General features: G+C 50.3%; 1 protein-coding gene across 2 annotated transcripts in view; it reads left to right on the forward strand.

Annotated features, from left to right (window-relative positions):
* EPS15 (epidermal growth factor receptor pathway substrate 15) overlaps positions 1 to 14,958 on the forward strand; it is a 1,698,287-nt gene that overhangs the window by 1,262,269 nt on the left and 421,060 nt on the right. For both annotated transcript variants that reach the window (XM_069642214.1, XM_069642213.1), the window contains exon 19: positions 3,285 to 3,320. In XM_069642214.1, coding sequence (XP_069498315.1) covers positions 3,285 to 3,320 — 36 coding nt within the window. The remainder of the gene's footprint in view (positions 1 to 3,284; positions 3,321 to 14,958) is intronic.

The raw sequence follows: 14,958 nt of genomic DNA on the forward strand, positions 1-14,958 counted from the left end.
GCATCCACCACCTATTTCGGGATCCCTCGCATAGGTATATTGTTTCGCCTAGACCTGTTTTCGGCATCTTCTTGTTTGGTCTGGACCCGATCCATCTGTTCTAGTTTTGCCACTCTCCTGGTAAGATCGTGCTCCTACCCTTGCTCCGCCACTGCCGTTTTCATCTCGTCAACCCTCTTCTCCACCGCCATAATTCCTCTGCTGAGATCCACAATTGATTTGGCCACTTCGGATGCACTATCCTTAATGTCTCTTTTAAGCTCTTCGAGCATTGCCAGCAAGTCTGATTTCTAATCGAAGGATCCTCTGGTTCATTGGCGCTTTCTGGAGGCGGTGAGTGAATCTGCGCGATTGCCTGTTGACTACCCTTGTGGGTGTTAGCAGACTGCATCAGGGCTTTAATGTCACCAGACGCGGCTCCTTTCTGCTTTGCTGCTTGTTTGGACATGGTGGTTTGTATAGCTGATCCCCTTGCCTCTGTTTCGAGTCACGCCCTCACTTGTCAATGCCTATCTTGTTCCAGCAGCTCTGTCACTGGCCCACTGTTGCCTTCAAGCATGCATGGGTGGTGCTCATTACCATCTCAGATCCTCCACCTGTTTCACCATCTCATGGGTGCCTCCCATAGTGTTGGGCTCGCCATTCCTCTATCATGCCTTGTGGCATCAGGAGTCCGAGGCCTTGCTTTGGATGCCCACCAACCAACACTGTAGGAGCCAGCGGCTCTTCGGTTGCGGGGATTGCAGAAAGCAGTTCGCAGGGGGCACCTTTTCTTGTTTTCATTTGCTACTGTACCCTTTATATCCGTTGTCCTGCCGGGCTAAGAATTCCCACTTAGCTCATGAGGAGGGGCTGCCAACCTTATCTGGTGTCCATCTTCGGGCCCTCTGTGTTCCATTCTGCCCCCAAGGGGGTGTCAGGCTGTCTGGTCGGGTGCTCGGGCGTCCGGGGCCAGCCAAAATAGCTCAGTTTGTCACCATCTTTAACTTTTCCTCAGTGTAACATCTATATGGCCGCACCCACTTTGGGGCGAACGCCTACCGCATCCGATGCAATCGCTAGCAGCGCGGCTGCCTGAGCCCCCTCTCCGTTGTGCTCAGTGCTCACGATCTGCCTCCTCGGGTGCCGCCAGGCCACTTCCACAATGGGTTTCAATGGCGCTGTGTTCCCACTGCACTCTCGGCCCCCTCAGCCCACCCGACACCTCCTTACTTGGGGTGGCGTCTTGCTGCCTGCCGCCGTTGCTGCAGCCGCCCCGGCCTCTTCTCCCCCGCAGCTTGTCCTGCTGCCGGCAGTGCGGGGATGGGCGAGGGGCACGGAACAGCAGGTCGGGACAAATCCAACCAGCCGGGGAGGGGACCCTCTTCTCTTCGATGCACGCCTCGCAGCCCCCAGCCGACCAATACTATGCACCTTCAGCTCTGGCGGGCCTCACTCAGGGTCCCCCGAGGCTCTGCTAAGCTGCTCTCCGAGTCGCCAGCCTTGGCAAGAGGAGGCGGCCCGCACCGACAGCTTAGTTGCGGTTCCTACCGCTGCCAGGCACTACATCGCAGCAAACTCGCCCAACAGGTGCTCAAGGCGCTCAGACACCCCTGAAAGTCTCCATTGGGGGGTGCAACACTTGCTGGAAGGGGGTTCCAGGGCTGAGGGTCTTGAGGGAGCACGGAGCTCAGCAAGGAAGCATCCGTTGGCGTCCTCTGTCAGCCACGCCCACACTAAAGGTTTAAGAAGCATACCGCTGTAGGTGCGGGTAATCCCCCCCTCCACCCCCTATGCAGCAGGCCGCAGAGGCAAAGCCGCGCTCAGACGTCAATGAATCCTTCACGTCTGGCCCGTCCTGCGCTTTTCAAGGTACCAGTGCTTCGACGTCACAATCTCAGTCGACCCCTATGGCCATGCTGTCGGCACCAAAGAACAAGCCGTCGACATCAACAACCTTCACCCTGAACTCCCAATCAGATTTTTTCAGCACTATGTTGATCATTTTCGGCGCTGATGACACGGGAGATCAAGGAGATGTCGACCCCGTTTTCATGGGCACAGGTGGTGTCAACTATTTTGAAGACTGTAGCCAGCTGCTGGGGCTACTTTTTGGCAGTATTTCCCTATTCATAGGGAGTAAAAGTGGCTCATATACCCCTGATCTGTAGGGATGAGAATAGGGTATCTCGAGGATAACCAACTGTGTTTTAAGTGTTTTATTGTTGGCTATCTGGTAACTTTATAGTTTAGCTAGACCTAAGTGTCAATTACCTTGTTAATTAGGGGAGGGGGGTGTTGCTTCTTAGAACCCTCCCACAGGACTTGTTCTGAAAATACATCTCAACACCCACTGTGTTAATTTCACTGTGATTATATGTAGAATATTAACATTTGCCCTAAGGCCAAATATTTTTTAGAACAAACCTGGGTTAGTGCAATACCTAATCACACCTGAAGCACCTTAAAGAAATATTTCTTGCATGCTTTTTTTGGTACGCTCTTTTTTTCAATACATTTTGTAAGTCGTCACCAAAGTAAGTAGAAACTTTGGCATAGGAAGGTCCTCAAAAAGAGGGGCACATCAGGTCAGAGCAGTCCAGAGAAGTCTTTGTTTCAGCATGAGAGTTGTGGATTAAAGGCATCTTCAGATGTCATGCATGGTGGTTGTTGGTGCAGGGAGGCACAGAAGCCGTGAAGAGCCTGTGATCAAGCCTTTCTCTGCCGCAGTCGCACTCTGCCCACCCGCTGCAGTTCTGAAGCGGTCAGGAGCATAGTCTATGAAAATGCTGCCCCAGTTGCATAGTGAGTGGTAGGACCAGAAAGTGTTAACAATATGCAGCGAGAGTTCTACAGTTAAATAAACCTAAATGTAAGGTGTGCCTCCTGAAGTTGGTCCTCATCCTAGTGCCTCCTGCTGACCTGGAACAAATTCACTGAGTCGGCATTATCTGGGCAGGAGCAGTGAAGTGATTCTGAAGATTCAATTGCGTTTTGTGATTCCGGATGCAGGCAGTGAGAACATGGCAGCCCACTGTGGCTTCCATCCAGTACAGCAAACACACTTAACCTGTTGGATATTTTAAGTAAAAAGCTTTGCCTTTATTCCATGGCAGGTCCTTGGAATTCTTAGTGACTCATCTTAATTGATTAACTTTACAGCTCAAACGTATTTACTGACCTGGTGAGTGTTGTGAAACTTGATTAGCAAATGTGAGAATGCTGTGTTTGATATTGTACTTAGCATCACAATGGATATTTCATGACTAGATTCCCATTTCACATAACTATTTTTAATTCTTCAGGTGATCCTTTCAAAGATGACCCTTTTGGAAAAGTGGGTGAGTGAAACAATGGAATTTTGTTTTTTCTTGGTATTGCGATATAATTGTATGGGAAACATGTAAGCCTCTTTGTTCCGATGTATCTTGGTGGGGGGGGGGGGTGTGGTTTACAGTATAGTGTTCGTTGTGGCAGCTCATTTCTGCCATCTTCAAATCAGCAATGTGTTTATTTTACCCAGTGAATGCTTGCCCCAGCTTCGAGTAAATGACATTTTAAGTAGTTAAAAACATACCTCTCTGGATGGCATTTACTCTTTGCCTCCTTCCCTGTTGAGAAAACTTGAATATCAAGAAATGTCTTTAATACAATACCTAATGGCACTCATTGAAAGGAAACTAGGTCACCTAAAAGGAGCAACATTTGTGTGAGTAGATTCCCTTGTGTGCAGGTATGAAACCTTAGGAAAGTGAATACCTCATCACTCTGTTTACTGTTCTATGTGATGATGAAAAACATCCATTGGGGGTTTGGTTTTTAATCAACAATGACACGTACAAATATGCAACCATTGAATTAATTGTCCACCAGTCTGGAACAAACTTGTTTCTAAATTGAACAAAAATATGATTCCTGGGTGGCGCTAGAGAGGTCGTCCAGGAATGGCGGACTCTCTGTGAGCTCCTTGTGTCGGTTGTACATTATAAATTCTTAAACCAAAAGACCAAATTACAAAATTTCAAACACCACTTGTTTGCATTATGTAATTCATTTTTTTTTTGTCCCCCGCAACACATGTGGTGTTATCGGGGGACATAGTACGTAATTATGTAACTATGCTCCCCTTGGTCGGTATTTTGGTAGTAGTTATTTTCTACTAGACGGAATGGACACTATTTGTGCATTCAGTCTTTTTTTATTCGATATTTTCATCCAATCCCCGTTTGTCAGCTCACTAATAACCTGTCAAATGCCAGCTTAAGAGGTGGCCAGTTGTGCTTTGTTGGTATATTCTGGGGTTGGAAAGTGGTCTGCCCGTGCCGAGCACATCCATGATCTGGCAGAGCCGGGCTATCCAACTTGGCTGTGCCCTTGGAGCGGAGCTGCTTCCTCAGATCAGTGACGTTTCTCAGGGGGCTCAGGTCCCGGCCGGCTTCATTTGGTGCCAAGACACCAGTTGGCGCTGTGCTGAACCTGCCTGCCTCCGCGGGTTGCCGGCAGTGGCGAATGGTGAAAGAAGTGAGGACACAGGTACTGGCTGGTGGTGTGTGGAGGCCTGGACTGGAACACCTGGCAGGGCATGGGTGAGCACAGCCTACGGGCGGCAGCACTAGCAGCTGGAGCTGCAGAAACTAGTGGAGGCAGTCTTGAGCACGTCGCCGGCTTTTGCGGTCTGCAATAAGAGAGAGCAAGAATCCAACCCGGCCTGCACTGGTGGCTGCATGTGGGGGGGGGCCTGCAATACTTCCTGAGGTCCCCGGCTGGCGTGGCAGCCCTACTTAGACCTGTGGTTCTTTGGCGGGAGCTCAGGAGCAGGACAGCAGCGGGGGAGAGAGCACCGTACTGAGTGGCTGACAGCATGCCAGCAGTGCTGTGAATCCTGGAGTGGCCCACTGAGGGGGAGAAGGTGGGGGCAGTTAGTGTGGTGACTGCCCTAGAGAGGAGGTGATTTGGGGCCATCCAGTGACTCCCCCGGGTGGCAACTTTTGGCGGAAGGTCCTCTTGGGTTGTTGAGACTGCTCTCCTTATCTTGCCGAAGAGGAGCCTGGCTGGTGCCTGCAGTGAGGAGGCTGGATCCCGGGGAATGAGAGGAGGTTAGGGCCCTGAACAGTGCAGCAGAGTTGGCCTGAGCTGGACAAACCGGTGTTCCCCCTGCCTGGTGCACAGGGAGTGGGCGGTTTGCTTGGTGTCAAACAAGACGCGGTGGGCTGCAGGGCTGGACGGTGAGGTGCCTTGCGAGGTGATACGGTCCTGTCCTACTGGTAGTTTCTGGTGACTGAGTGGTGTGGCCTACGGGTGTGATGTTGGCGAGAAGTCTGAGCCTGTGGCCACCTCCCCCGACTGCGTCGATTTATCGACCCTCAGTGTCCCTGTTTTCTTTTTTCTTTCCTTGCTTGGCCCTTGCATTGGCAGTGAGCCAATCCAAGGTCCACTATGGGGAAGACGAATAGGCTGCAGAGGAAGCTCACATTTGAGGGGGCCTTCCTCCAGGACCGCCGGGGTGCAGTCCCAGTATGGGTAATCGTGGCTTGTAGAGTCTGCTCCCTGAGGGGCTTCCCGGTGCATGGAAGGACATTAGGAAGATACTCCTGGGCATCGATGGGCTGGAATTGCTCTCCTCCAAGGTGGACATGCCAAACCATCGGCTGGACAAGCACAGGGACATCTGGGTGAAGTGGAGCCACAAGGTGTCTGGCTTGGATGATGGATCGGTGTCGCTCACGGCTAGGGTGTTAGGCAGAATCCTGTGCAGTTCCCTTAGAGAGCACTACAGAAGATTAAGACTACAGGTACATGCAAGAAATCCCCTTTGGTATCAGTCTGTACCACAAAGATATAGTTGGTAGCTGTGGCTAAGCAGTCAGACTTATCTCAAGAGGGAGATGAGCAGTATTCAGAGTTTACACATTAGGGCTTCAGTACTACGGAACAAGGAAACACTGACCAAAGCTTGGTATCAAAAAGAATATATATATATTTATTTTATACACTCTGATCACACACAAATCACTATTATTAAAGCAAGTTAAATCAGTCAAGAAAAGTATACACAACTCCCTATTTAAATTGTAGACAAGTTTGAGCAAGAGATGAAAACTGAGCAAAACGGCACAGTGAAAACCAAGCAGAAATGGCACTCTTAACAATTTCTCGGAAGGGAGGGAAAGGACAAGTTATACAGGTTTAGACTCTAACACACCAGCAACACTTCCCAAGTTGATTGTGAACAAGTTAGGCAAGGCAGTACTTTAGCATATGCAATACTGAGGTGAAAACCGAGCAAAATGGCACTTCAGAAGTTTAAAAAAGGGTAGGAAAAGGGTGGTTATAAGAGTTAGGTGCACCAACACATTTCTAGGTGAGAAGCAATCTAGAGAAGGCAGTTGTAACAGATTTAGCCAGAGTCAAAAGGCCTGTGCCAGTGTCAATGGTACCTGGCAAATGTGCCCAGGATCAAACTGTTATAATAGCTGCAGTCAAGTATTTGTTTAACAATTCGAAAAGGCGGTTGCAGAAGGTGAAAGACAATGTTAGATGATAGGGGCGGCCAACCCAGTAGGTAAGTAAAGGATTAAAAACACCTTTAGCGATACCCAACGAAACGGGACAATGTACCTTTAAAGTAGAAGAGGCTCCTGCAGGGGCGGTAGTTCCTGGCAGTTGCTGCAGTTCGGGAAATCCAGCAGAGGGAGAGAGACTCGTCGTGGAGGAAGGTTCGAGTTACTGCACTGCCCAGGGATGAAACCAGCCCCGGTGCTGCCAAATGAATAAAAGGTACACTCCTTTAAATCGCGGTCCGAGTGGACGAGTGCCTGGCTATCCGGTCTCCGAGTGCAGGGCACTAGCGATTCGACCAAGGCAGGTCCGGGAAGGTGATTGGCGAACTGGTTGGCCCCACCAGCTCAAGCGAAGAAGACTCCTGCAGAGGAAGATCTTCTCAAGTCGTTGGAGAAAAGTGGTGAGGATCTGCAGCAGGGCTTCACCGGTGGTTCAGTCGTTGCAGATGTCTTCAACTTCTCTCTTCGTTTTTTAGTTCCAGTGGCGACGTCTTGTCCTCCAGTTCTCAGGACCCTGCTTTTATGCAGCAAGACCCCCATTCATACAGCCTAGCTGTCACTCACACAGTGGGGTGGCTCTCCTGGCGGGAGAACCCCCCAGCCTATCAGGGCAGAGTGCGACTTGGGTTGCGTAGGCAACCCTGTCCAGGGTGCCTATTCCCCCTCCCACACATCCTGTCTACCCCAGACTCGGTGGCGCCGAGAGGGGGGCTTCTGTGCAGAAGCCTGCCAAAAGGACGAACAAAGGATCCCCGACCTGGGTTAGGATTATAGAGAAAGACACAAGAAAGAAATATTATTAAAGTTCTGGCAATAAAAACCTACCAGAGTAAAGTTAATATTAAAATAAACCGGCGGTATGTTAGAGGCTGTCAGTAAAAGTGGTAGCCTCGAACAATGGGAAAATCCCATAGGGAAATATTTGCGGCGAATACTTACGGTAGTAACCACTGCCACCAGCCAGAAACTTTTGAGAGAGGGACTGTACGGTACTCCCTCGAAAATGAACACTAGGGCAAAACTATTAACCCTTTCCAGTACTTCCATAGTAAGATGGGTTGTACTGGTTTAGTTCATAATTATTGACCAGTAAAGTCAATGGGGACTTTACATGCCTTGGGAGACATTAGTCAGTCCCAGGGTATGGAGTCTGTCTGTGGGTCGCTACGACACCCCTGTGGTACGACACAGAGGGTGCTGTGTACCACACATGTTAAAAAGATGATTCCTATGAGGGTGAGAAAAACCCCATAGACCATAAGCACACAAGATAGCCTAAAACACATACTAGCAATCTGTCTAAGAGTGGGAAAAAAAGGGTCTCACTCTTAGCAGGAGAAAAAAATAAACCCTTCAAATCCAGCAAAGCTGCTGGGGCACTCTATAGGTAAGGGAAATTAGCCTTATAAGATAATTCTTCCTAACAGGTGTCAGCCCTGGAGGTGCAGCTCAAGACGGTGTACGCCAAGAATGAGCACTTGGAGGGTGGGGCAAGCAGGAATAATATCCGGCTAGTCGGCATCAGGGAGGGCCAGGGGCAGACCAGGATGGAGCAGTTAATTGAAGCCCTTTCCAGAGACGTTTTTGGTGATGCTGTGCTTTCCCCCTGTTTGTGATTGAGAGAGCACACTGTATCACGGCAGCCCGGCCTTTACCTGGGGTGCCTCCACATCCCATCATAGCCTGTCTATTGAATTACAGGGACCAGGACACGATCCTTCGTTTGGACAGGTAGAAGGATTAACTGCAGTACGACAGTAACAAATTTCCAGTTTGCCCTGCCTTTTTGGCAGCAGTGCAGCCATGTTCCCAGCGAAGCTACGTATTCAGAATGAGGTGAGAACGCAGTTCTTCCTGTCCCCGGAGTCAGCAAGCTCTTTCCTGGATGAGATCAGCAGGTCGCATTGTCCAAACTATCCAAGACCCCGGAATGGGGCCAGACATCCGGGCTGGGAGGGCCAGGAGGACCCCTGAAGTTGGGGCCACAGGTGTGAAAGAGCATGGGAGAGTAGACTGCCATTTAACAGCTGACAGCGGGCCACCGCCGTTTTTATCTAGTGGCTTGGGCCATCTCGGTATTGTGGTATGGCTACCGCCGGGTGGACACCTGCCTGGATGGGTATTCGCGCCAGAGTGCAGCATTGTTTCTGTTGTGTGGTTGGGTGTGTGGGGGGTGGGTTCTTGGGGCAGGTTTGGGGTTACCTGTTGGGGAGGTAGGGGAGGTGGGGAGGTATAGTTGGGGAGGGTCTGGAGGCACCGGGCCCAGCCTGACCGGTATTGATGTGTGGGAATGGCCCTTAGGGGGAGGCACCTGGAACATTGGGGGAGGGGGGAACCACCCCTCAAAGCTTCGGAAGGTACCACAGTATCTTTGTAAGCACTAAGTGGAGGGTGGCCTTTATTCTGGAGACCCCTCTTCGGAACACAGGTGAGGCTCTCACTGGGGATGCCACAGATAATTCTCATAATCGTCCTATGCAAGGGGGGTGGCAATCCTGATAGCAAAGGGGCTACGTTTCGCCTGGTCTCAGTGGCAAGGGATGACGAGGGAAGGTGCCTTGTTGGTATGGGCTGTCCTGGTGTGGGTGAAAGTAGCACTAGTGAACTCATATGGGCCGAATGTGAACAATGCTAATGCATGTGATGGTTGCAGCTGGCCGGGTGTCGGGATGCCCCCATAGGGTTGCGGAGGGGGCCTGAATGTAGTGATCGACCCCCTGCTGGATAGATCCAGAGGTGGCCCCAGGGCGGTGTCCAAAGCGAATCTACAGGTGCAAAAGATATGTAGGAAATATAACCTGGTGGGTGCCTGTTGGTGACCACTACACACAATTAAGACTACAAGTGGTAGTGCAATTTCACCTTTGGTACAAGCCTGTATTGGTAGCAATGGCTGAGCAGCCAGACTTATCTCAAGAGCAAATGAGCAGTAGTCGAGATTACACAAAGGACTACAATTACTGTGATTCAAGCAAACACTGACTCAAGGTTTCTGGTTAAAAAATAAAAGTACATTTATTTTTAAACCATCTGTTCACAATACACTTCACGTCTATTAAAATAAAACCACACTTCAATTATACTACAAACCACCAATTCCGCTTGTGTAGATCAATTCAAGGTAAGTACATTTGGATTTGACAGACCGGTGTTGTGAAACAAAGGCGTTACCGTGGGTTAATACGCGATCACTTTTTGACAGTAATGAAGTTCAGTCTTAAGAAAGAAAAGCATACCCGCGAGGAGAAAGGTTACCGAAGTCCAACACACTTAGCACATGAATTAACAAAAGAGAATAGGGGATAAAAATCATGGGCAATACTTTTGTCAAGGCAAAAAGAATCAGAGGACAGTTTCTAAAACGTAGATAAAAGTCAATAGGCCTGAGCCAGTGTCACATGGAACAGGGGTCCTGTTATCGAGGATCACAAGGTTAGAACAGTTCACGATTCGAGATTGCCAGGAGCACTTTGGTATTGTCAAAAGGGAAGCAACAGTTATAAGAGGGGAGGAACACAAGCACAGGCCTTTGATGAGGAAAAAGGGTTCACCCCAATTCCTCGAAGTTGGACACAGTAACTTATTTGTTTGAAGAAAAGCTGGTGCTACGGCAGTTGTTCCTGGTAGTTCCTGCAGACTCACGGTTCCTGGAGCTTCAGTCGTGGCGACAATAAAGAGGACATCTGGAGCGATCTGCACTACCCAGGGATGAGGCCAGCAGCAGCGAAGCAACAGTCAATAAAAGGTGCGCTCCTTTAAAACAGGAGAGGCTCTTCAGATGGCTATCCGGACCACTACAACTGTGTGCCGCGATTTCAACCAAGCAGAGGATCCACTGGCTGTTGAAGGTGAGCTGGTTGATCCCACCAGGCTCAAGGGAAGAAGACTCCGGACTGGATCTTCTGTTGTTGAAGGGTAGATAGCTCAAGACTGCAGCAGGGCTTCACCGGGACTAGAGAGTTGCAGCAGCCGTCTTATTCTCTGCTTCTCTTCGGTTCTTGCAGTTCCAGTGGCGACTCTGACTCCCAGCCCAAGAGTCTTGCCTTTTATGCCAAAATCCCCCATTCACACAGCCTGACTCAATCACACAGCAAGGGGGTTGTCCAGCCCGGACAACCACTTCAGCCAATGGACACAAAGTGTGACTTGGATCTCCAAGCAGACCCTGTGCAGGGGGTGACTAAACCCCGCCCTCACATTCAACCCACCTAGACACCCAGACGCCAAAAGAGAGCTTCTGGACAGAAGTCCGCCAAAACGGACGGCGAACAAAGAAGGCAAACCTGGTTTGGCACGAAAAGTAAAACACAAGAAGGACGTTAACAAAAAGAAATGGTGATTAAACCTGACCGGAGCCAAAATAAAAAGTATTTGGGCAAGCTGGTTTATGTTCGAGGCTAATACAATAGCCTAAAACAGTACCACATTTATATACTATAATCGCGGTAAAAAAGTTAGGGTAGGTACCACTGCCACCAGCCAAGTCTTAAGGCTAAGGGAGCGAAACAAAGCTCCAAGAGGCGCAGACAAACAGGGATAAGAGTTAACCCTTTCCAATACTCCATGTAAAATGGGGTATACTGGGTCTGCAGTTTAAAGTGACTATAGTTAATGGCAACTTTACATGTTTCTGGGGGACAGTAGTCGGCCTCAGAAAAATGGAGTTAGTGGGAAGTCTCAAAGACAACCCTGTGTTACTGCATTGAAGGTGCTGTGTAACGCACACAAAAAAGTGGGTCTCATGGAGTGGTGTAGCTCCAGAGCCCAAGATCACACAAACAGTAGAAATACACATGGCAAAACACATGTAAAAGTGGGAAAAAGGCTTACATTTTTACAAGGTGGAATAAAAATAAACCCCAGAAATCCATAAAAGCTGCTGAGGGACTCACTAGGTGAGGAAAATTGGCCATAAATGAGAATTCTCCCTAACAGCACCTGGAGAAGGCAGCACAGGGACGCGTGGGAGTACACCTTTCATTCCTGGTCTTACAGTTCTCTCTCCAGGCTTGACTACCTGCTGGTGTCTCGCGATGGGGGCTTCGCATGGGGCGATTGCCAGATTCTTCCCCAGACCTTGTTGTACCATTCACCAGTGGTCCTGGAATGCTTGTTGGCAGGGGAGTCTACTCTTGGCACTTTAAATCTGCTGCACTGCAAGATGCAGTGTTCTGCCGGGAACTGTAGGACAAGATAAAGCCCTACTTTGAACACAAGGGCTCAGTCTCCTCTCAGGGAGTGCTTTAAGTGGTTTATTTGCGGGGTTTGTATGGCCAAAGAAAGCAGGATCGCGACTGATCAGGGGGATCTAGAGTCAGGCGATGTGTGTTAAAAGTGGCTGAAGGGTGAATATGCATTCACGGCGGACCCCAAGATTCTGGCTGAGCTTCAGCAGGAGCTCGATGGGTTTAGAGCAAAAGCGGACCGGGAGATTCAGTTTCTTGGCCGGGGCCATCGGGTGTAACAGTACAGTGAAAGGGCAGAAGCCTGGGCCTGCATCAGGGACCCCAGGGAAGTGCCCTGTGTGCGACGGAAGATATTGCAGCCGAATTCCGTGCTTTCTATAGGTGTCTATACGGGTCCAGATACTCGCAGGACTTGAAGAGCCTGCAGCGCTATTTAGAGGAAGTGTAATTGTACTGGGTGGAACCCCAACTCCGCAAGGCTCTCAATCGAGAGATCTCACTGGAGGAGCTGATTAAGGAGCTCCCAGGGTCCTGGTCACCAGGGCCTGACGGCCTGTTGGGGAAGTTTTATAAGGCATGTGCCCTCATCCTGGCCCCCGTCTTGTTACGAGTATATGCAGAGTCGCTCACTTCAAGGACACTTCCCCCTTCACTACGGGAGGCGATCGGCATCCTTCTACAGAAGAAGGGGAAACCACTTGAGGACTACGCATCTTACCGGCCAATTTCATTAATCAATATTGACAATAAGATCTTTGCAAGATGCTGGATAATCGTGTGCTTCTGTTGATGCCCGGCCTTGTGCTTGTGGATCGGGCCGGATTTGTCTCTGGGAGAAATACGTTGGATGGGCTGCGCCGTCTTTTGGGGGTTTTGGCAGCACTTGAGCCAAAGACGCAAGCTGCCGCAGGTTTTTTTGGACTCTGAAAATTCATTTGACTCTGTCGAATGGCCATACTTATTTTCAGTTCTCCAGAAACTTGGGCTTGCCGCTCGCTTTATCGCTCTGGTGTCTCTTCTGTACGTTAACCCAACGTCAAGGATTGTGGGAGGGCATGCAAAGTCTGAAAGCTTCGATATGGGGAGGGAGACACTGCAGGGATTTACTCTATCCCCACTCCTCTTAGCTTCAGCGATGGAGACATTGGCATTGACCCTGAGAGAGGCACATCCAATGGTGCTACTGCTGGGGCTGCATAGACTGATCTCCCTGTACGCGAACAGTGTGGCCCTCTTCCTCAGTGACCCGGTGCGCAACCTGGCTCTGGTGATGCGAGAGGTGATCAGGTTTCGGGAGTTCTCTGGTTTGAGGATCAACCATAGCAAGTCAGTGTTTTTTTCCCTTACGGATGGTACAAGGGCGTTTGAGGATGAGTTTGGCCTCAAGTCAGAGTCCTCTGGGGTCCAGTACCTGGGGTTGGAGGTGTTGAGCCGCTGCAAGGAGCTGTTCTATGAGAACTATGGCCAGACGGTAGGGTCTCTTCAGGATGTGGTAGCGAGGTGGAGGACTCTTCTGCTTACTGATGGGTCGAATCGCGATAGTGAAAATGATTGTGTTCTCCAAACTCCTTTTTTCCTCAACGTCCCATTGTTCCTCTCCGGGGTATTTTTCTTATGGCTGTGAGGGCTCATTCACGATTTGTTCTGGACGAAGAAGCCAGCGAGGATGGCGTATGCCACACTGATAGTCATTTAAGAGGGGTGACTGGCCCTGCCAGATTTGGAACGCGATTATTGGGCAGCGCAGGTGCATTGCCTAGCTCATTAGTACACCACCCCCTTCGTTCGGCCTCATGTGCAGGTGGAGAGAGCGCTTGCCGCTCCCGACCTGCTGCGCTCAGGGGTTCTTGGGGTTTCGGGGGTAACGCTCGGCTCCTTCAACGTAGTAAAGATCACCTGTGCAATCTGAGGGAAGGTCACAGGTAATATGGGTGTCAGTGTTAAAATGGCAGAGGTTCAGAAGGCCAGCCTAGTTTCTTGGATCAGGGTAACCTTCTGGACATGCCAGACCAGTCAAGGTAGCATTGGCAGCGGTTAAGACTAGTTCTCAGGAGGGATGAGGGTGACTGAAAGACCTCAATGAGCACACAGAGTAAAGGACACTTACAAATCACTCCCAGTCAGGTGTGTATATATATTTCTGAGGCTTGTGGAATCTGCTTAGATCACATGCTGTGCATAGGCCGACATCTAGTGGAAGCTGTGGAGTATTAGTTTGTTTTTCGAAACTCGAAAAAAGGCGTCGACACAGGGCGTGCCAGTAATACTATCCCTAGTGTGACGTCCACTGTACCCATGATCCCTCACGCGTCTAGGACCCTCAGATTGTTTTTTTCCGCCATTCTGGTCGGAAGCATTTTGCGGAGTTCCCTGGCCTTAGCCATACTTTTGCTAGATATTGTTAGATTTACCCATTTCTCCACCCCAACGTCATGTCACCGAACTTCCACACTTGACGGCGGCCCGGAGAAGAATTCGACCGTCGACAGCTGCATGACAGATTTGGGCCTAGGAAGGCCTCTGGCCTCGGTCCTGCAAGTAGGGAGAGTGGGGGGTGGACATACTCTACACTCTTTTGGTATATAGGTACATTCTTATATATTCCTACACTTATAAACCCGCTGCCACAAGGTGCGTATGGAGGGTACCCCTTTCCAATTCTGCCCCAGGTGCAACCGCAAATACCCTTGGGTCGACAGGCACGCCACGTGCAATCTCTGCTTGCCGAGGGACCACCCCGAGGCGAACTGCAGAGCGTGTAGTAGGTTTAAACCCAAAACACTTAAGGACCGTTCGATCAAGCGTTGGGCCCACCACGCCAGGCGTCAAGAGGCCATGGCAGCGGAGGGCGCCTTCAGCGATGGCAGCGACGCCGTGCTTTCGGACGGCAAAGGCATTATGGCGTCGAAAGACAGCCGAGCGCAAGTCCCTGACCTCGGAAGATCTTCCATCAGGGCGGCTATGGGGAAGACCCCCGGCGACACAAGCGCTTCCCCCAGCACTTCCACAAAACACATGAAGTCCAACCGGGACTCGACGCGCACGTCGAGCTCTCGGAAAGAGGCACATAGAGAACGGTCCAAATCGGCGTCTTCTGGGCGTTCTCGATCAAGATCGCCGCATGACTCCAGGCAATCATCCACTGTTGCCAAGAGTGCCTCGCTCGCCAAGGTAACGGAATTTCGATCGTCGGAGGACGAAGCCGACTTCCATCCCCAGACCGCACTCCAGGA

Source organism: Ambystoma mexicanum, chromosome 1q (assembly GCF_040938575.1).
Source record: "Ambystoma mexicanum isolate Mex_15411 chromosome 1q, UKY_AmexF1_1, whole genome shotgun sequence".
In the NCBI taxonomy this organism is placed as follows: domain Eukaryota; kingdom Metazoa; phylum Chordata; class Amphibia; order Caudata; family Ambystomatidae; genus Ambystoma; species Ambystoma mexicanum.